General features: G+C 40.0%; 1 protein-coding gene across 2 annotated transcripts; it reads left to right on the top strand.

Annotated features, from left to right (window-relative positions):
• The first annotated feature begins 236 nt into the window (after nucleotides 1-236).
• Nucleotides 237-21,135, top strand: boka (BCL2 family apoptosis regulator BOK a). Of its 2 annotated transcripts, none has more exons than XM_066665436.1 (5): nucleotides 237-497; nucleotides 1,910-2,179; nucleotides 4,878-5,006; nucleotides 9,663-9,826; nucleotides 19,311-21,135. In XM_066665436.1, the coding sequence occupies exons 2-5, from the start codon at nucleotides 1,951-1,953 to the stop codon at nucleotides 19,434-19,436; spliced, it is 648 nt and encodes a 215-aa protein (XP_066521533.1). In that variant the 5' UTR covers nucleotides 237-497; nucleotides 1,910-1,950; the 3' UTR covers nucleotides 19,437-21,135. The 2 variants fall into 2 exon arrangements, with proteins under 2 accessions (XP_066521533.1, XP_066521530.1); XM_066665433.1 differs by having other exon boundaries at nucleotides 237-502.
• Nucleotides 21,136-23,393: the final 2,258 nt, after the last annotated feature.

Raw genomic sequence — 23,393 nt, 5'->3', positions numbered from 1 at the left:
AGTGCCTCTTTAATATTGAAGCTGTGAATACACAGCAGCTCGTGGACCACAGGGATCGGTACAACGCATTGTTGATACATGAAACGTATCTGCTTAAGACGGTTTCCTCTGAAATGTTTGTTATGGTTATTAAGCTTTTCGTGTGAGCTGATGGCGTTATGAATGTAGGGGCGTGTTCTTCATCGCGGTGACTCCGCCTACAACATAAACCCACGGACTGGTGTTGGCCATAGAAGGAAAGTTCTGCTCTCTTCTGTGGAGCTGCGAACCTGAAAACCGAGCAGAAACAGCATATGTAGGACGAAATAAATAATAATAAAATTCCAGTCAGACTGTAGCGCGCGAGGGAATACTCTCCCTTCGGCGCTGAAGCTTTATAATGTCGGCCATAGTGTCATTTCACCGAGAGAGACTTTAAATCCAGGATTTAGACTCAGCGCTCTGAGCTTCTCCATCCGAGGATCAGGTCTTCTGGAGCCGGTCATTAGGAGAAAGCGGTGAGGTAAGATATGAACATATTTGGTCAAAAGAGGCGCCTTAACTTAATGTTCAAGTTGGCGGGTTCCAGTGCATTCAAGTGTCTGGGGTACGATGAAGTCTAAGTTGTGAAATGTGAGAGGATGATACGGAGGGGCTAGATATGTGAGTTTATATTCCCATAAAGTATATCAGGGACTACAGCTCTTAAATCTCCAGAAAAGCCATAAGGCAAACTATTTTACATGCATTTTGACTCATTCTCATGACTTAAACTACAGGAAGACTTACAGTAAAATGTACTGGAAACGCACGTCTGTATAATATAGAGACTGTGTATTATCTGTTCCAGTCTAAATCTCATCTGGTATATACAGACAACAGCTCATCTGTTAACTCATCTAGTTCACCTTTTTTATACAGTGTATAGCTTATTTCTTGTACAGTCTAGCTCATCTATATTATACAGGCTGCATCTCATCAGTTAAACAATGTAGTTCATCTGAATCCCTTTTATATTGTACCTGTTGTACATAGACTGTAGCTCATATGCTATACAACATAAAGACTGTAGCACATGTATTATACAGTCTATGTCTTATGTTATACACAGTTTATAAATAACCTGTTCTACGGTCTGTAGCTTATATCTTTCTTATTATCTATAGCTCATCTGTTATACATGGATTACCAGGTCATCTGATATATACAATCTAAAGTCTATATCTCAATTGTTGCATACAGTCTGTTATATACAGCATATAGGTCTTCTGTTATACAGAGACTCAATTTCATCTGTAATTTACAAGCTTGAGCTGATTTGTTATAAAGAGCCTACATCCCTTATATACATTATTAAATGATATGAATAATTGTTATTATTGTATTATATTTATTTGATATTTTATTATATGCAATCCATAGCCCATCTGTTATATTCAGACAATCTTCCTTCTTAGCTCATTATATTCAGACTATTTATCTTTGTTGCTAGGCACAAATGGTGTTAGTCATGCTCTAGTCCTTCATCTGTTTCTGACTACAGGACCACTGCTGGCTGGATATTTTTGGTTTCTGGACCTTTCTTAATCCAACAGTGGCACTGTGGAGTTTAAAATCTCCAGCAACAGCACAGTGCCTGGTCACTCATCTGTCCACAATGTTCATACTATGACAGTGTCACAAGCATTGAGGATCATCCAATGCCCATGTAATGTCTGGTCACTAAAGGTCCTGTGGAGGTCCTCTTCCATTAATGAATGGGACAGTGAAGTGAAGTGATAAAGTGTGGAACAGTAGTTGGGCTTTAAATCCATATTTTGTGTTTCATATAATATGTCCAATGAATGTAGCTACAGTCTACTATGTAAGTGTAAATACAAAAATGGCAGCGCATTTACAAGAATGTGGTTCCTTACATTCCTCCCCCTAGAAATAAGGAGAGGTGCCAGCCCCCACTCTTCAAGGTCCCTCATGAAGGGCATGGAGATGCTGCGCCGTTCCTCAGTCTTTGCAGCAGAAGTTATGGAAGTCTTCGACCGTTCTCCCACAGACAAGGAGCTTGTTTCTCAGTCTAAAGTGTTGTGCAGGGATTACATTCACTCAAGACTCAACCGTGCTGGAATTGGTTGGTCCAAGCCTGAACATGGACTGTCGGCAGGAGGCTCCCTTGGAGAAATATCATCTGTGCTTATATGGTTAGGTAATTCTGACATCCTTTTTTCATTTTTGGATTCTCAGTGTATTTGCTAATCCTGTAAAAATGGATTAATATAATGCATGCAGAGTCAGTCAGGTGTGATTTGATGAGAAATGCTCTGTTGTAGGGAAATTTTGAAATCAGGATAGGCTACAGTGTTAATGATGGGAACCAGATGGTGGAAAAGTTTATGCCACTTTAAGCGAAACGTGTTACAAATTTGCTGTTTGATCCTTCTGCTGAAACATTATTATAAAATAGATTTGTAATTAGATTATGTCTGAAATCTAGCTTTGAAAAGCTATTTATTTTGGATCATACATTAAACAGTTTGACAGTGCAACCCTGGGTTACTATTATTTTAAATAAATACAGTAAAGAAGTCAATCGGTATATTTTAATATATTTTTAAAAAATCAAGTAACTTAGGGAAATAATTAATAATAGATATTTAATTATAATAAATTAATTAATTAATAGTGACAAGGCCCATGTCAAGATCTCTCAGTATTTTAAAGTTGTGTTGTGGCTGGTGAAGTTATTAAAATTGTATTGTCATTTTAGAGCTTTTGTGCTCAGACACGATTGTGCAATAACCACCCCCTGCATTTTTCTCCTCCTTTGCCCTCTTGGAGTTTCCTTTATAACTGCTGGTTTCATAATGCCTTACAGCACATTTTACAAGCCGTAAATAGGCCTCACCCACTGAGAGGGTCTTTGCTATTTTGAGACTTTTATCAGCCAGTGAATCAACTGAAAATTTGTCCACGATAGTTTGTAAACATTCTGGTTACATTAATATACAGTGTGATAAAGTGTTGTTGTCCTCTCCCTTAAATTCACCAGAATAGAGATACAAGATGCTGATGGCCATAGTCCAATAAAACTGTCTCAAATTTCTAAGCTCATATCAGATTCATGTAATTACAGAATAATATATAGTATTTACTGGATAATGAGGTCTAAAAGTTAATAACACTACTATATGTTTAAGTAATTCAACTTTTCTTTACTGTGAAGCTTTATATCAGAAATCACATGACGTAGACCTCATATCACACGAGTCTAAACTAAGATCTTCAGCATCTACATGTATGTCTCTCTGCATGATCTCTGTAACACTTAGGTCATGAAATGTATCTTTCAGAGTACAGGTTGTATACACTGTGAGGGCACACATATCATATGACTCTAATGTAAATGGCTGAATAGACTTTGTACTGACATTTTACGGAAACTAATTTGTATTCTCCCTAAAAGGGAGCAAAGTGTTTTAATTGGGCAGTTGGACATATTTGGCCCAGCTTCCTGAAAAAGCTTTGTATGGACAAAAGCATGTAAAAATGTGGATCATTCCAGCTCTAATCGCAGTACAGATCTGTGTTGGCTGGAGGTTCCCCACCCTCACATTACCCTGCTTAACCCTCTCAGTGCTGGAATAAACAGTTTTGGTTTTACCAGATTTAAATTTGATTTCAATTCGCTTGCCTCTTGTTTTACAAAATTGCAATAACATGGTAGCTATGTTAAGAAAGTCATATGGTGATCTGGGTGCCACATTTAAAATAAGACTACACTTATAAAGGTTCAAAAGTTGTTTAAAAATCAGTTTATTACAGAGTTTATTAATTAGGTTGTAAACACCTTAAAGGTTGTTAATAATCATTTGCAACACACAGATAGAATGTGTGACAGTGACCTCTTTTTTGTTTAACACTAAATGTATCAGAGAACTTACTGAAAATCTTAAGATAAAGAATAAGCTCAGACCTGAGAATGTGAATTTAGTCATTTAACATGTTAAGGTACACCACATTATAACTGAGGTATAAAAACACATACTTTTGGTGGTTAATTCATTAAATGGTTAAACTTATCAATAAATATGTGCTGAAGCTGGCAGGGTTAATGTCGACTGATGGAGAAGACAGCGTAAGATCTGAGGTTTAACAGTGTAGATGGATTTGGGTTCACTATTTGGCAAACAACGGGTCACTGTTGCCCATTCCACCTATGTGTTATAACATATTATTAAAGACTATTAATGTATAAACAACATAATTCATAACTATTCATAAATAGATTTTAAAACATTTCTGAACCTTTATAAGTGTAGTCTTATTCTAAAGTGGCACCGTGATCTGATATGGACAGCGTATCATACAAAAATGATGATGCCGTAGTTGGATTTTTCTACAGTGAAGAGGTTCTTCTATGACACAAATATAGCCAAACTATTTAGTATCAGAAATCTCCACTGAACATACAAGTGTCTTCTGAACTTTATATGCAGTATTTATAATGTAAAAGTGCTTTCGTTATGAAGCATTCTGCCTGATAACCCTGTGTATACACATCTCTGCCATTAATAACTTTTGAAAATTGCATGTTAGGCAAATAAAACATAAGAACCAACATCCGACAATGAAACTGTAACCATTTTGATAAACTGAGTTATAAATCAGAGGCATTAAATGCTTTGGATATTTGGTACATCAAACCTGAGTAAGAAATTATACACTTCACCTGCAATTACTCTGATATAATATTTTTAATGATACAAGTATGTCAAAAGTTGGGAAAAAAAATTGGTGGAATTTTCCTTTAAGTATTTATCAGCACTTTCTTCATCATACTCACATTCGCTAATTCACATGGGCTAATTCTCCAACCCTCCTGTCACTTTCTGTGTGTCTCCTAGGTGATGAGCTGGAGTACTTGCGTCCAAATGTGTACCGCAATGTGGCACGACAACTAAACATCACCGTGGCCTCTGAAACGGTGGTTTCTGACGCCTTCTTGGCTGTAGCTGCAGAAATATTCTCCACAGGTTGGTCAGAATATCCATCTGTGCTTTCTGTGCTCTCTGTGGTTGTTGATCTTTCACAAGTCAGTAAGGAAAGCCACATTATTGAACAACAGTCCTCATTCTCTTGTCAAAAAAGCAAATAATGGTACCAAAGCCAATCAATCATATGATGTGGAAGACATACACAAGTAGCAGTCGCATCCTTTTTTTTTTACATTGTTTGAATTTACAAAGGTTTTGGACATTTATAGAAGAAACTCTTCAAGCATTCAGCCACAGACAAGTGTGGAATTCACAACACCAGGCATTTACACTGCTCTAAGAGGTGATTTATCTGTATAATCAAGCTTTGTTCCTTTTAGGGTAGAAAGAAATGGACCCCTTTTTTACAGTTATACACACACACTGACAGTGCAAAAAAACATAGGATTTTACTGTATAAACAATGTCTGGCCAAGTTTCCAGCCAGTGTAGAACTGGGAAGAAGAGCTTCTCTGCCTTTGTCCATGATTTTAGACCTAGCACATTTATAGGATAGACTCTAGTTTTCATCCTTGAGAAAAGAAACAGCTGAGCAATCAGAATCATAACAGTCACCCTGCATTTTATTCTTAAACTATGCAAATTACTCTCATAGATACGTCAGTTAATTTATACTTGTAACTTTAAGCCCATTTTATACTTCTGCATCGAACCTACGGTGTAGGCAATATGTCGACACGAACCCTACATCGTAGTCTATGTCTTAGCCTGATGCACTCATCATGTAATTGCACGTTGCGTCGACAAAGACTGCAATGATGGTGATCGGTCAGTAGTTGGATGGACATTGTTTATGTTGAACCGAAGAAGTACAGGAACATGAACTCCTCTTCTCCACGCTATAGAGACCACAGACAGCAGCAAATTCATAGCAAATTCAAAAAATTTCCTCAGACATTGTGTGTGTGTCATGGGTGAATAAAATTGTTGAACAAAGGAAAAAATAACGAGAAGCGGAACCACGTGGAAAAACTAGCCTTTTTTTGTATTTGTGTCCTTCCTGGCACGTCATGTAAACTATGCTCTGTCACAAACTTATTCCCTAAATAGTGCACCACATTTTGTACAACATGGTGTAGAGAAAGATGTTTGAGATTCAGCCCTAGTGTTGTGGTAGTTCACCAATGCAGAGGGATAAAAGCTCACAATGGCATAGGGCTATGAACATATGGCATAGGCTCTGCGTTGAGTCAACACAAAAGTAAAAATCTGCCTTTAGACTGAAACTGAGTTAATACAACACCACAGTTAGAACTGAACTCAAAATGTAATTTGCTGAGACAATGAGTGCACATTATGCCAAAATATTGGAAGTCTGACCATATATCTTTAGATATCACACAACCTAGTATAATAATCAAATCAAAAACTGCAGGCAGCTATGCCTTTTACATCAGTCCATCTAAAACACTGCTTATGCTTGTCATGTCAAAATAAACAAGCCAAATACAAATGAGAAGGAACTGAACAGTGAAGAGTGAGCAGTGTTATCCCTTCTTTGATATTTATAAAACAAGACACCTGAAATCATACAGTTTGTAGGGAAAGTACTGAAATTTTGGAAGGTCCAGTAAGTAGTACCATGTATACTTACATCTGCTAGGAGCTAGTGAGATTGCTTTTAAATATGTGCTGTTTCTATTGGGTATTTATCAGATATAGCTTGTTTGCATTGTGTTTTCATGTGCTATAGATTTTTAGGTTTTCAGTGTAAATATCCTCAAGCCTGAGTGAAGCAATGCTACTTTTCAAGAAACAATCATATAAAGCAGTGTTACAGTGGACCTAATTTATTTATTAGCGTATGAACTAACGTCTTGTTAATCAGTGGGTTTTTAATCATTTTTTTATAAAAACAAATGGCAAAAGTGTGGTATAATTACAATTATACACTCGTGCCATATCTTAGATATTGTTACTGAAAACGATCTATGACTTATCTCACTGTACAGCACTCCCTCTGGTGTATTATTGCCAAAGTAATTACTGGATATAAGCCTTCATATTAACAGGTAAATAGTAAGACTCCAGTTTAAGTGGTTACAACTGAACACTACCTTCAATGTCAGGGAGGGTTTCAAAACTGCCTGATTGAACCAAGGCTTCTCATCAGTGTCGATCTTCCCAAACAACATTAATGCTGAGTCACACACTTACAGGCAATCAGGGTGGTGTTACAAAACTGAAAAAACTGTCATATTGCCCTGTGTACCTATTCAAGTGCTTAGAGGAGCTTCAGAAAAGATTATACTTATCTTTTCCCTCAAAACAGAGCTGTACTGACCGATCCTGTAGTCTTAAAGGTCTCTGCCAATCAACAATAAGTTTTTAGTTTCATTGTGCTGGCAAGTTCAATGGAAACCTCACAAACACTGAATATACCCCAAGGATGAAAAGACACCTTAGAGCTGGACCATTCTTTCAGCCATGTTGTTTAGATTCTGATGTTTCATGCAGAAAGAACAATTGTCTCAGTAGGTCACAGACCACACTGAAAAATGTGTGTTTGGGTTTCATCCACAATGGAATTGTTTGCCTTGTTTAATGAACTGTTAATTTATGTTCAAGGCATTTGTGCCTCTTTATTGACTTGCTTATCAGGCCTGAACTCACATATTTTGAGCTCATTAGAGAAGGAGGAAACGTGGGTGTTTTCTGGTCAGCCTGAACTTCAAACTGCACTGTTTATCTGTGGCTTCAATGCCTAGACAGTCACCCACTCACACTCTATCTGTCTCTTGCTGCTGCTTCCCTGTTCTGCTGCTTGTTGCTACATTGGAATTTACATCACTGTTTCATCTTTGCCTGCACTGAAAAAGTAATGGGTTGAACATATGGTGTACAATATATCCTCATGTGTATATATATATTTCAAAATCAGCTAAACTAAAAGTATGTTGATGTAATCAACTTTTGTAATGTGGAAATATATGTACTTTTTAATTCAGTAAAATCTATTCTATTTGATTTTTGAATGATTTGCTCCATTCCCAGAGTAGTTGGGACTGTTTGTAAAATGCAATAAAAAATATGTACCTGTGATTTGTTAATACATGTAAATCTGATTTAAGTGACAAAATGACAAAGATTATATTTTGTAAATTTAAAACTATAAGGCCTGCAACACACACCTAGGAATTTGAGACAGAGGTATATTTACAACTGTGTTGCATCAACCTTCCTATTAATTACAATTTTTAGTTCTTTGGGAACTGAGGATAGTTAATAGTTAAGGCCTTGTAAGTGGAATTTCTGCCCATGCTTGCTTGGTAGTACAAGGTTCAACTGCTCCACAGTCCGTGTTTGCAGTTGTCCAATATGCACTTCCAAAAGAGTAGTACCTTCACACGTATGCATGTTTTCTGTGCCGTGGACACTGATGAACCCACATATGACGAGAGACGATTACAGAGCACGTTTCTACCATCTTTTAGGCCATCTGAGAAGAACTCAGCAGTGTTTTTCCAGAGCTGATGTATGGCTATCCCTTTGTGTAGTAGAGTATCAGGTTGCAATTCTTGATGCAGCTGTAAACTGTGTTAAGTGACAGCACTCCTGAACACATGTGGCTTTATTTATCAAAATCCCATGATTTATCTTGCAGTAATATCTGAGATCTCAAAATGTATACTACACACAGACTGATATTTCTCTGGATGTCCTGGATTTTTTTTAAAATCATTTTAAGTATGGTAGATGGTGAAAGACCTATATTCTTTGACAAGTTGCATTGAAAAGTGTTATTTTTTTTAATTGTTTAGCACATTTGGCACAGAGTGGTGAGCCAGGATCTGTCTTTGCTTGCAAAATTTGAGCCTTTAATAAATACTCATTTTATAACTTTAATATTCTCCTGCTTGTAGTGAAATGTTTGAAAATGTTGAAACTGGTATGTTCTTAAATTTTTTAGTTTTATTTTACCTGTCCTGTCTGTTTTTTTGGAGTGTGTTGCAGTCATTTAATTCTAAATTTGTTTACAAACTACATTCAAGATGGTCAGTGAAAACAATGGAAATAAATTCTCTGTGATTTTTTCACAAGGACTTAACAAATTAATGTAATTAGTTTTTATTGCATTTTTAAAAAAAAAGGCTTTTGATGCATTTGGCTGTCAGTGTGATGAAATGAAGCATAATGGGTAAAAGGAAGATTCTATAACTCCCCTGACACACATCCAACACACTCACATATACCACCTCTAGTTGCTGAGGAAGGGAACAAATCTCAGCACGTTTACCCATCCTTCAGTGGTTCTGTTTACCTGGCAACTGCTTTTCCACACTCAAATCCATCCATGTGCACACCCACGCACGAACACACACACAAAAACACGCTGTGTTTTATCACTGAGGCTAAGCTCACGCAATGCTACAGCGATCATAGTCAAGATAAAGGTCTTTGTAGCAGTTTAGGAGACACCTTGATATTTGCTGAGTCTTTCCACAAGGTTTTAAATAAGAATGTGTAGGAAAACAGAAAAAATCACAATCAGGTTTGTCCCAATGTTTTTTTGCAGGTAATGTAAATATGTAGTTATCAGGAAATGTGATAGATGCTGAAACTACTGTCTCTGTCTTAACTACCTATCTCTCATGTCTATGTTCCTCTCACGTCTCTCTCTCTCTCTCTATGCAGGTGTAACATGGGGTAAGGTAGTCTCTTTGTATGCAGTGGCCGGAGCCCTGGCAGTGGACTGTGTCCGGCATGGTCACCCAGCCATGGTGCACGCTATTGTGGACTGCATGGGCGAGTTTGTACGAAAGAGCCTGGTGTCCTGGTTAAAGAGGAGGGGAGGCTGGGTAAGTTCTCTGCATTGGCACATATAGTTGTTGATAAAACACCAAATACAAGACAAGCCATAACACATTAACCGAGCACACACTGTAAAAAAAGCATGTCATTTTACAGGGAAACTCTTACAGTAAACTACAGTTTTATTTCAATACAGAACATTGCTGTGGACTGAAAAGCATTATGGGTATATTCGCATATGAGCATTTCCTAAGTAGTAACATACTGCTAATAGCAAAGTGTCACGCCTTCGTCCTGTCAGTCTGTTGTCCCCGCCATGTGCTTTATTTGCACATGGCTCTGTTTTGTTTATGTTCTAGTCTCCGCCTTTGTCCCGCCTCCTCGTCTGTCATCTGTTAACCCGTCCTTCTCGTTATCTGTCTCAGGTGCGTCTCGTCAGTGTCTTGTATTTAAGTCCCCTTCCTACACTTCCTGTTTGTTGGTCATTGTTCTATAGTTCTCATGTTCTCTCGTTCTTTGTCATGTCAGTCGTGTTATCCGGTCTGTCTCTGTAAGTTTCCACGTTGTCGTTTCATTTCCTGTCGTCTCGTTCTTTAGTCTGTCTGTCCCGTTTGCCCTGATTTGCTCCTCGTGTCCCGTTTAACCTGTTTGGCTCCCTGTTTGTTTTCGTTATGTTAAAGTCTCTTTGTTTTGTTATTATTCTTCTTTATTAAATATACTGTGCTTTAGCGAATGCGTCCGCCTCAGTCAGTCCGCTCCGTGATTCCTGACAGAATGACCAACCTCCAGGACGCAGCTAGCGCAGACTATTATCTCAAGGGATGTGCCGTTCGCCGGACTCCATTCCGCACAGGCCCCAAAGATCCTGTGGGGGAGGCTTTGAAAGCGGCCTCGGAATGGAGTCGCCGGCTCCAGCTCCTGCCTGGCGCTGCTCCGGATCCTATAGCGGAGGAGTCGACTCGGGAATCGAGTAGTTGCGCCAGCGGGAGTCGAAAGAGTCGGCGGAAGAACCGTGCTGGAGTTCCCCCCTCGCTGGAGGATTACCCCCCCAGGTCCGGGGAAATTTTTGGGGGGGCGTTAAGGGTAGGGGCTGTTAGCCTCACCTCCGTAGCTCTGAGGTCTGAGGCTAACAGGGGCGCACCTCGAGGTGATCTAATGGGTGCGCCTGTGAAACCCCCTAAACCCTTTACAGCTCCAGCGCGAGCCCGGCGAGCAGCACAAACCCCTGTCCTCGAGAGCGCGGCGCGCGCCTCTCCTGTCTTCGTGAGCGCGACGCGCGCCTCTCCTGTCTTCAGGGACGACGTCGCAGATTCCTCTGCCTCCGTGGACGTCGTCGCACTGTCTCCAGTCCCCGTGATGGCGGCACCCGCCGCTCCAGTCCCCGTGATGGCGGCACCCGCCGCTCCAGTCCCCGTGATGGCGGCACCCGCCGCTCCAGTCCCCGTGATGGCGGCACCCGCCGCTCCAGTCCCCGTGATGGCGGCACCCGCCGCTCCAGTGTCCGTGATGGCGGCACCCGCCGCTCCAGTGTCCGTGATGGCGGCACCCGCCGCTCCAGTGTCCGTGATGGCGGCACCCGCCGCTCCAGTGTCCGTGATGGCGGCACCCGCCGCTCCAGTGTCCGTGATGGCGGCACCCGCCGCTCCACTGTCCGTGATGGCGGCACCCGCCGCTCCAGTCCCCGTGATGGCGGCACCCGCCGCTCCTGTGTCCGAGACTACGGCGGCACCCGCCGCTCCTGTGTCCGAGACTACGGCGGCACCCGCCGCTCCTGTGTCCGAGACTACGGCGGCACCCGCCGCTCCTGTGTCCGAGACTACGGCGGCACCCGCCGCTCCTGTGTCCGAGACTACGGCGGCACCCGCCGCTCCTGTCCCCGTGACTACGGCGGCACCCGCCGCTCCTGTCCCCGTGACTGTGGCTACGGCCTCTCCTGTCCCCGTGACTGTGGCTACGACCTCCCCTGTCCATGTCCGTAGGTCGGCCCGAAGGACTTCAGGGCCGATCCCCAGAACTGTGCCCAGGCTGGTTCCTCAGACTACCCCACAGACATTAGCCAGTCCTGGGCACCCCCCTGTTATTTTGGTTCCCTTGTCTGTCCCTGTCCTGGTTCCCCTCTCTGTCCTTGTCCCTGTACCCGTGTCTGCCTTTGTGTCTGTCCCGGTCCCGGTCACTGTGTTGGTGTCAGTCCCTGTAAATATTCTTGTACCTGTGCCCCTGCCAAGTCCTGTCCAGTCCCCTATCAGCCCTGTCCAGTCTATGTTTCAACCCCCGGTTCAGTCCCCTGTTAGTCATGTCCAGTCTCCGTATCTGTCCAACGTCCAGTCACCCGTCTTGTCTCCAGTCCAGTCTCTGTTTCAACCCTCTGTCTTGTCTCCTGTCCAGTCCCCTGTCAGTCCTGTCCAGTCCCTGTTTCAACCCTCTGTCTTGTCTCACGTCCAGTTCCCGCATCCGTCCAATGTCCAGTCACCTGTCTTGTCTCCGGTCCAGTTTCCCTTTCAATCCCCTGTCCAGTCTCCAGTCCCGTCTCCGTTTCAGTCTAGTGTCATGTCACCTGTCCTGCCTTCGGTCCAGTCACATACCCCTGTCCAGTCTAACGTTCCTATCCTGTCCAGTGTCTTGTCACCAGTCTCTGCTCCCGTCCAGTCCCAGCACCAAGTCCTGTCACCTGTCCCGTCTTCTGTCCAGTCCCTGTTTCCATCCAGTGTCATGTCCAATGTCAAAAACCCTGTCAAGTCCCATGTGTCCACTCCTGTCCTGTCCAGTCCGTTCTCGTCTCTTGTGGCTCCCCTTTGTCAGTCTCCTGTCATGTCCCATGTCCCGTCTCATATATTCGGTCCTGTCGTGTCCCCAGCTCCTGTGTCTGTTCCCGTCCTGTCCTGAGTCCTGTCTCACTTGGTTCCTTGTCTTGTCTTAGTCTGTCTTGTTTTCCGTGCCCTCTCCTGTGCCAGCTCCTGGGGGGTTTAGGAGTACGCGCCCGGGAGTTGCGCGTTCTTGGGGGGGGCATCTGTCACGCCTTCGTCCTGTCAGTCTGTTGTCCCCGCCATGTGCTTTATTTGCACATGGCTCTGTTTTGTTTATGTTCTAGTCTCCGCCTTTGTCCCGCCTCCTCGTCTGTCATCTGTTAACCCGTCCTTCTCGTTATCTGTCTCAGGTGCGTCTCGTCAGTGTCTTGTATTTAAGTCCCCTTCCTACACTTCCTGTTTGTTGGTCATTGTTCTATAGTTCTCATGTTCTCTCGTTCTTTGTCATGTCAGTCGTGTTATCCGGTCTGTCTCTGTAAGTTTCCACGTTGTCGTTTCATTTCCTGTCGTCTCGTTCTTTAGTCTGTCTGTCCCGTTTGCCCTGATTTGCTCCTCGTGTCCCGTTTAATCTGTTTGGCTCCCTGTTTGTTTTCGTTATGTTAAAGTCTCTTTGTTTTGTTATTATTCTTCTTTATTAAATATACTGTGCTTTAGCGAATGCGTCCGCCTCAGTCAGTCCGCTCCGTGATTCCTGACACAAAGGATGTTGAGAGACTGGCTGTTCAAAAGGAAACACTTGTAGCATGAGGAATTAAACTTGTGTTTCCATCCTAATAATATATTTTTGCTCAAAAAGTGTTAATCACTTGTTCACAAAGAGGTAGTTTGTTTATAAGAGTGTATTGATAGAGGCTCTGAAGTTCTTTTCTTGTAGTTTCATTTTCATTAATATTTTTAGCAGTTTTAATGACATGGCTTTGACAATAATCAAGTCCATACAAGGACTTTTATGTTGAAGTTTGAATAGGGTTGAGAGGGGGTCAGGGAGCAGGTCCAGTTTTAGCTCTGCAGATCCTGGAGCGTTGCCTTTATCAATAGCCTATTTAGCGTCAAAAATAAAATGGAAAAAAAAAATCAATATTAAAAACTGAAACACTAAATTCATTCAGTTTTAATAAAATGTAACTTTACTAATGAACAGTAATAGTAATTTAATGAACAGTATTTTTGGATTACAGCAAAGTGCTGTAATTGTTATTACAGTATATGTACTGTAAAAACACCTGCTCGTCCATCATTTCTGCTGTAAATAAGTGCAATGATAATAATAATAAGTATTATGTCTTTCCCTCTACCCAACCTATAAGGCTTAAGATTGGATATTGAATCGATTATTTAAGAATCGGAAGGCATTCAGGCATGAGGCATCTTTTTGAACTCAGCTCACACTCTCAGTTAGTTCCAATGCTACCCAGCATAATGCTGGAGGCTTAATATCCTTCTAGCCCACACTTGTCATTGAGGAAGTTCATGTGTAGATGCTCCAGACCATCCCTTTCTATTTCATGATTTTTTAAATGGAGATGCTAAAAGTTCACTACTGAATGAGTTTGTCCACTGGGGTACATTTAAAATGAACTGAATTCACTAAGATAATTCACTTTCAAAGAAAAATTTTTAAATAGGAAACATTCACTCTAATCAACAAAACAGAAATGTATTTAACAGCTCAAACTGGGTATGACTAAGGTCTTTGGGATTTAAGGTGCATAACTGGATAAACACTGGCTCACCTTACCAAATAAAGTCTTTGGCCTGTACCATGACTAATGGTTAGAAAATGGCAAACATTGTTATAAAAAGTTCAAATCAAATTGTACAGCTGCCTTCTTTATCTGTCGCAGACATTATCTGCTGATAAGTGTACAGACTTTTAATTGTATTGTCTTTTATTCAACGGTGTATTAATGCATAATGTCTGTAACTGCAGTTCTATTGATCTATCTATGTATATATATATATACATATTTATTTATTTTTATTTTTTTTTATATATAAACCTGTTAATACACTCTCAAGAAGCCACAGAAATGTGAGGGCAACCGTGGCATATTGTTAGATAGGAGTGCTTAGGCTTAAAATGTCATTGATTTGATTTCCATAACCGGTAGGAAAATCAATGGGGGGAAAAATGGGGGGGGGGGGGGGGTGAAGGAACAGCACTGTTCTCCTCTCTCAATCCACGGCTGAGGTGCCCTTGAGCAAGGTACCACAACTGCTCCCTGGGTGCCGGGGATAGCTGCCCACAGCTCTAGTGCACTAGCGTGTGTGTGTGTTCACTGCCCTAGATGGATTAAATGCAGCAGACACAGTTCGTTGTACGTTGTACAATGACAAATATTGGCACATTATATATTACAATGTGTTCATTTTAAGATATCAAATGACATACTAATACTATATGGCAAATGATTTGGAGGGCGGCACGGTGGCGCAGCAGGTAGTGTCGCAGTCACACAGCTCCAGGGTCCTGGAGGTTGTGGGTTTGATTTCCGCTCCGGGTGACTGTCTGTGAGGAGTTGGTGCGTTCTCCCCGTGTCCGCATGGGTTTCCTCTGGGTGCTCCGGTTTCCTCCCACAGTCCAAAAACACACATTGGTAGGTGGATTGGTGACTCAAAACTGTCCGTAGGGGTGTGTGTGTGTGTGTGTGTGTGTGTGTGTGTGTGTGTGTGTGTGTGTGTGTTGCCCTGTGAAGGACTGGCGCCCCCTCCAGGGTGTATTCCCACCTTGCGCCCAATGATTCCAGGTAGGCTCTGAACCCACCACGACCCTGAACTGGATAAGGGTTACAGATAATGAATGAATGAAAATGTTTTGGAGACAGTGGCACATTCTAAATGTGTTCCCACTTTAGTACCTTCTGAGAAGGCTTGCAACTAAATTTTGAAACATTAGTGTCAGGATTTGATTGCAGAAATTATTTATAAATGTTATATACGATCAGCTGAACACATCTATTAGCAAAGTACCAGAATTTAGTGATTAGAAAAGCAGATATGGATACGTTTGGAAATACAGTGGAAGAGTGGTTGTTATATTCTCTGGTGGGTTATTTTTCTTCTTCTTTTGTGTTGCAAAAGCTGATACAGCTGTATATAGCTGCAGCTCCTGCTGTGAGTAGTGGGATGTTTACCCATATTGAATTGAATCAGTGATCCCCCTGCTGAGTGGTATGTGTGGTATGTTTTGTATGACGGATAGAGTCGTAACATCTGCATATATTCTATAGAAATGTTACAAAGACAGCAAGTTTACCTTATTTGTGCTAGGACAGAAACCCACAGCTTTCACAAAAATGCTTAGTGGGAAATACAATGTTAAACATTTTTGGATGACACACCCAGATATATGTGTGTGTGTGTGTGTGTGTGGGTGTGTGTGTGTGTGGAGTAAGCTGAATAGGCTCTGTCTGTACATGTCAGTGTTTGCAGGGCATGTCATTAGATCCTACGTGTCTCATAGTCTGGAGGCTGCTGGTTGCTGATATGTCAATCCTTACTCCTCCTCAGAGGCCTGCTATGCAGGTCTGGTTTCCATGTGAATGGTTTCTGCCGTTGAATGACACTAGAATCTGTTTGGGTTGTTTCCCATAGTAATTTATTAAAGTGAATAGGGTGAGGAAGCTGGTTGCAGATCAGTTATAAAAATATTATCTGCCAAAAACCACTTAAATGAATAAAACTGAAGTAGGTTCCTTGTTGGCCTAAGTCTTATTCTAAATTCTCATTCCATCTTAAATGATGTTTTTGTTTATACTGTGGCACTTAGAGCTGCCAGAACGTAACTGGAGCAGAAAGATTGGGTAAGAAGCATAGTTCTAGCAACCAGCCTGAACTGTATGGATATATTATATATTCTTCAGATTAAACTGATGTACACATTTGAATAAAGTTAATCATTTGCATCCGTTTTTACAAAATGTAACTAAAAATACTTGTTAAAGGGAAATAATATCAAATGGAGCACTTGAGTACTTTCTACAGTGTCTCGCCTCTTCTTTTTATAGTCCTTGGTAAAGTGGAGTCAGAGCCTAATTGAATGAGAGGTAAATGTGAGAAGCTGCTGCAGGCAAAGTCATCCTCTACATTTTTCAAGGTGTCCTGCTGGAGAGTGTCAGGATAACTACTATTTTTGAACACAGAATGCACACCCACAGGCAAGAAGAGCATTTGGATGTAGGTGCACATAAAAAAGCACTGAATGAAAATACATGCAATGTCAAATTGATACAAACCAGATTTGGAGCTGTGTGGAAAGCAATTGTATAAACATATGAATTAGGGCTGTGACAGTTACTCTATTAAACATGATCATTCAATTAAAATGCCATTGATAAATATAGTAGCTTGTCGGTAAGTCAGATTGGCTGGCAAATTTTATAATGCGCATTCATCAGTCACAAACCCCTAGAGCGCTTGGAAATTGAAGTCAACAGTTATTTCATATAATTAGGGGTGTGTTTGCAAATGTTGTAGTAATACTCATTTCATGGTTGAAAAAAAATGCTTTAAATCTTCAAAAGAACATTTTTCAATCTGAATGCCCACCAACATCATTATAAAGTGTGGTTTCTCATGACTGGCATGACTTTTATAAGAAAAACATCCTTCTAGGCCTTGAATCTGTCGCTATCTTTTTGCCTGTGACTATGGAAATGACAGTTTGTCAGTGAAATATATAAAATAAATATAGGATGGACTTTACCAAATACTTTTTGACACGTTTCATTTTAATGAAATCTTCCTAGTTAAAAAAGACATCTAATTTAGTTTTTCAGTTAAGTGCTTTGTAGATATTGAAAGGTGATGCAAGTCCATTTTATTATCTTTTCAAAAAACTCACATTACTCAGTTTATTTTACAAGTCTCGTACATATTGCTTGATTACTGATATAATGGACAGTGACAGCCCTAATATAAGAAGTCTCGCTGCCTACGTACAACTACATGTGTCCTGCTTTACAGATGAGTCCACTGAGATGAATGAAAGACCACACACACACAATCACACAATTATGCTTCTCTGAATTGTGGGGACAATACATAGGGTCCAATACTTTTGTGGAGATTAGCCCTAACCTTAACCATCACTATTGTTACAGTAAACCTAACCCTTTTACCTAAGGCTAACCTTATACTAACCTCAACATCTCATAAAGGTTTACAATGCGGGGACCAGCTAAGTTAAATCCCCTGCACAGTGATGTATATTTCTGATAGATATACATACAAAAACACCCACACACACATTGGCACAGGCACACATACATAAAGCTGAGTGGGTTTATTAAAGCTTCATTATGATGAAGGGTTTCTTAATGATCAATGTCCACACCTCCCAGCAGTTCCTCTCTTCTCTTGTGGCTCCCAATGAATGTGAGTTCCCCATCAAAGTGTCCAACTTCTGATTATCAGGCCGTGAAATTCATTTCTGGCGAGTGTTGTATAAACACCAATAGTTTGGCAGCTAAAGAAGGAGAGTCTTTTATTCCATACTTTGTTTTTTGGCAGGACAAGACTAGGGGCGGGTGGGGGTAAGATGACCCATACTCTAGTTTGTAGTAAATGTAGGTAGTCTATGATGTTAATCCAAAGGGGATCGATATGTAGGGTAGCAAGTTTACAACAGCATTGTGGATTGGTTAAAATGGCAAGCCCCCGCCACTCCAACACACAGTGCTAGCTATACTCAAACATGCCACTGTTTTATGTGAGTGCTTTGATTTCTTCAAAAATCCTAAGAACAGTCATCAAGAAACTGAACTCGACAGAGTAGAATTGCACTGTTGCTGTGACTTTCAATAAATATTCTGTGGCACCATATCTTTGCATTCACAAAACCATCAGGTCATTCCAATTTCACCATTCTGGAGTTGCATAGTATTGGGCTCCTTTTGAAGGTCATACTGTTTTGTTAGTGGAGTGTAATTCTTGCTTCTGATAAAGATGCCTACGTACCTACTGCTTTGTCACCACCGAATCCTTTCCCTATCAGCTGTGTCAAGTGGTGAAATGCTTGCCTCTGCCACTCCAAACCAAAAGGAAAGGCACTTTGACGTGGTTTCTCATATCCTGAACTGGGCCAAGCCTCTCAAATCTGGACCCTCTGCAACACTCTGGGCTGAAATAGGAGTTGCTTAGATTATTCTTTGTTGCTTTTGGCTAAGAGGGCACATAGCTGAGCACTAACTGTATTTACTTTTGATAAACTTAATAATGTTGTGAAAATATATCTTTATGTAGTTGATGAAACCAATCCACGGAGTAAAATGGATCTGAATCCAAAATAATTATTTTACTTTCATGTTTAGGGTATTTGACCTCTCAAAGTTTGTGTGTGTGTAGTATGTGAGTATAATGCAAAAAAGAAAAGAAATTATACATAATACACACACACACACACACACACACACACACACACACATCACACAATAGTCAGTGTTTCCTAACTATTGAAGAGTGTTGGCAAACAAAGTGTGCAGAGCAAGAGATGGACTACAGTCTGTAAACAACAAAGTGCTAATGTACGCTCAGCAGAGCTGAGAGAAAGGACAGTGAGTGCAGAAACACTGAGCTGGTCATAACATTATACACTATATATAAGATATATGTAGTATACGTCAGAAAGGCCATGTCCAGACTCTATTATAAGGTCTAAACATAATTAGGGACAAGTGCAAAATACAGTTTTCATCATTTTAACATAATCTTTTCTCCTCTCTTTTAGGCTGACATCACAAAATGTGTGGTCAACAATGACCCCAGCTTCCGCTCTCATTGGCTGGTGGCAGCAGCCTGTACATGTGTCCACTACCTGAAGACTGTAGTCTTCTACCTGCTGAGGGAGAAGTGAACAGAGGGACTATAATGGAAAACAGACACTCAGTCATTCTTCCGTTTTTGCTGGAAGTGACTGTTGTTCACTGCTTTGGTCTTTTGTTGCTTTCAGGGTGTTTACACAGGCAAAAATAAGCAATCCCTTGAAAGGATTTTCTTGTGTTCATTGCTGGACGTCTTCATGATCTGCCAAGCTTTGTCGTATTTTATGCCAGGAATGGCTTCAACAACTTAATAGTTGGTGTTTGCGATGGTGGAAAGACTGCAGCTTGCTCTGCAACTTCCTGGAGGACACAAACAGTGAGAAGGCTTTTTCAAAAACAATACAAAACTGTTTCTTGTACCATTCAACGCCACCTTCACATTCCTCTCCAGTGATATCAATTTTTTTTCTAATGTTTTCTTATGGACAATACCTTATTTCCACAGAGAAACATTTATTGATACAGACACCTGCAAATTCACCAAGCATATCACTGTCACCACAACACCTCTGAGAAATGCTGAATCTATAGAAAGTGAATATGCATTTTAAACGCAAAGAGACACATTTATTCCAACTATATTGAAATAAAAGTATGGGTAATAAGTCAAAATCATATTCATGATGGACCTCAAAATATACTTGTGGTACTCTTTGCTATAGAGATATGTAAGAAGAATTTTGAAGGTCTAAATTAAAGTTTTAAGACCACCCAGATACTAGAGAGAAATTAGAGGAATGGGAGCTAATGAGCTTTTGACATGACTGTGACGAATCTAGGAAAATATTATTTTGTCTTCTCAGAATGGGCTTCTTGTGGGAGGATGTGTGAAACAGCAGTTAATACAAGGGCCCTTTTTAAGGAGCAAAGTGTGTTCACTGCTCTGTGAATGTGTGACTCAAAAGTTTATAACCCATTAAAAGTGTGAAAGATGTGGACAGATATAAGATATAGCCCTTTGATTCTCATTGCAACTGAAGCATTTAACGCACATTTTTGTCAAATTAGATGCTATTTATATACAGATTATATTTATTCTTAATAAATTAGAAAAGATAATGCACCTAAACTTTTTCACGGGATTTAATTTTCCATCAATATTTTAAATCTGCAAATACACAGTAGCTGAAATGTATCATTGTAGAGAATGAGAAATTCTACAAAATATAGAATTTGACATATACATGAATTCCCAGCCTAAAAACAAACAAACAAACAAGTATATCTCAATTCTTCATTTACTGGCTAAAGCCCTCTTTAAAGTCTACCAATATATAGTATTGGTCAACAAATGTAAAAAGTGTGGAATGTGTCTCATGGTCGTTATAGCTATGTGTAGCAATTGAAGTTTTGCTCTTTGAACTTTGGCTATATTATGGGTTCACTACTGATAACACAAACACATTGGACTACAATATTCTACATTATTTTATTGTTTTACATTTGGAAATGTATTCTGTGAATAACTACACATTGCTGCTGTGTGTGTTTAGCATGCCTCACTTAAAGAATGCAAATAAATGCTAGTAAATTTAGATTTGGAATCTTTTATTTGTTTATTGGATAATGTGCCATGCTAGAGAACCACATACGTCTTTAATATTTTAGATTCAGATTGATTTAAATTGTATGTGCCTAAGTAGGCTTTTCATAGTTGATAAAACAGCCCTTTCTTATTATCATACATCCCATAATGCTAGACTTGTATGTGCTGTAACTGCAAACAATATAAAAGACTCTTCTCGTGTGTTATCCTCGTTGTCCTCTCTGTGTTTGCAAATACAAATACAATGAGTGAAAGCAGATGAAAACAACAGATTGCTTAGATTAGGAGCACTGTTTCGGTGGAGATCACAGGCGACATGTGGATTTATTTGTTCCCTATTAAAAATGGCACGTTTTTACTCTCTGGGGAGACAGTCGACTTAAAGAGGAATTTAATGAAATTGTCTGCATAATTCAGTCGTTGACAGGCAAAGTGGTTTAATGTCAAATGCTACATGTAGAGAAATTGGGGAAAAAAGGGAAACCATGATTAGGCCATGTAGCTGCAGCTTTAATAATAAAGAATAAATGTGAAAAACTTGCACAATAAGTAACATTTTAACATATTTAAAACAGGCATAGATAATGACAGAATCCACCATTCTCCCATTTTGTAAATCTTACACATTTCCACAAAAAACTTTCACCAGTTACTGTAGAAAATTCTTTAACAAAGGACCTCTAAAACAGAAAGAAGATTTGTCTGCTGTGAAAAATGTAAGGTCATCCCCTGCTGTACAAAAAAGGAAGATCTCTTTCCCAGCAATCAGTGACTGCAGCAACTTGTATAAACTCGATCAGAATAATAGTACAAGGCATGTGGGATATGCTCCAGAACACTGAAACTGTGTCAAGCTGAGAATACCCTGAAAAACTACTAAAACACATGTTCAGTTTATATTCTGATTCGAAACATCTGACTCTTCACATTACACTTTCATCTGGAAATATGAATCTTCAAATTCACCTTGTTTTATACAATGCTCTAGCGTCTGCCTGAGGGTGAACGAACTTGTTAAATTATTATACATCGCCATCAAGTGGAGAACGTTGTTATTACAGTTTAAGCGTCGAAAGAACATTTGCTTACCTGTTTCGCATTATTAACCTTCCTCCGTGATAGCTTTCTGTTACCATCTCTTATGTTAATTGGTCGGTTTTGACCCGTGTCTTAAATAAGCCAAAAGATACCCTAAAAATAATTAATTATCAACCAATTTGTCTCTTACCTCTTGTTTACCTTGTTAGGCTTCTTTATCCATGAAAGAATTGGTTTTAATTTTTCATCGTTTCAAACTGTAAACTGGAGATACTGTATATTTTACAAAACACACACTCTAAACTGACTTGGCCTTACATGTCTGAACATGCCTGTCTTTCCTTGTTTTGTGAAACAGGCAAAGATAGAAGCCCTTAACTGAACTCAAGTGATTGTAGGAAGAGCTAGCTGTAGGCTGTTGGTGTATAGTGTGTTTATGATTCCAGATTGGGCACTTGTTTTTGTTTTCTGATTTAAAATTATACCTGGGTTGAAACAGCCATAATTTTGAAAAGAGCATTTTATAGTTTAGAGGGGGGAAAAAAATATATATATATATATATCAGGGCCATTATATAAAACTTCCACAGTAAATTTTCTTCATTTTCAGGATATTAAAAGTCTGTTATACTGTGTCTTCAGTGAGTCTTTCACATTTTTGAGACTCTTTGAAAATAAATAGATAATATCCACTGAATTAAGCTAAACGTGTAGTTTCTCCATGTTATGGAAGGCGTGTTCGTACTTTGCCATCTAGCGGCGACAGAATGCAACTATTTCACCATTTAAGGTGGAACAGAGAATCCGAATAAGAAACTGGCGAATAAGTACCCAACTTCAGCGTCGTGTCTTGATGCAAAAACAAATTTATGGAGTACTTGTACGCATTTAAAACCTAAAAACGGGTCGGTCAAGACCCAAACACAAGAGAAAGGTTAACTTGGGGAATGGGGAAGATAGTTCATTCCCTTACAGGGAAAAAAATCAACCAGTTTGCCAAAACTTCAAAAATAACGTCCTTGTTTTTATAACCATTGTCTATTTAATTAGCTCTCCTTAAAACAAATGTGTGCTATGTAGTTCTATAACTACACACAGAAACATCAGAAAGCATGTTTTATTTTGGGTTGGGGATCATTCTCAACACTGTCTGTGTGTGTTGCTGTGGTATGAGTGAATCAGACACGTTTATTGGGCACGGTATGAGACCTTATTGATCCACCTCTTAGATGTAAATCCATCTATACCTACATCGGTGTTCACAGGACACTGTTGGCTTAATACTTTTGGTAAGTAAACTATTTTCAGTCCAGCGGTGACACTGAGTTTTTAAACCTCCAGCAACTCTGTGATGGTCCTGTAGGGGTCCTTTGAAAAGTGTGATGTAAAGTAGAGTCTGATGTAA

The sequence above is a fragment of the Hoplias malabaricus genome, chromosome 3, assembly GCF_029633855.1.
Source record: "Hoplias malabaricus isolate fHopMal1 chromosome 3, fHopMal1.hap1, whole genome shotgun sequence".
NCBI classification, from domain to species: domain Eukaryota; kingdom Metazoa; phylum Chordata; class Actinopteri; order Characiformes; family Erythrinidae; genus Hoplias; species Hoplias malabaricus.
Note: the sequence above shows the minus strand (reverse complement) of the source record. Positions and strands in the feature narration are given on the sequence as shown.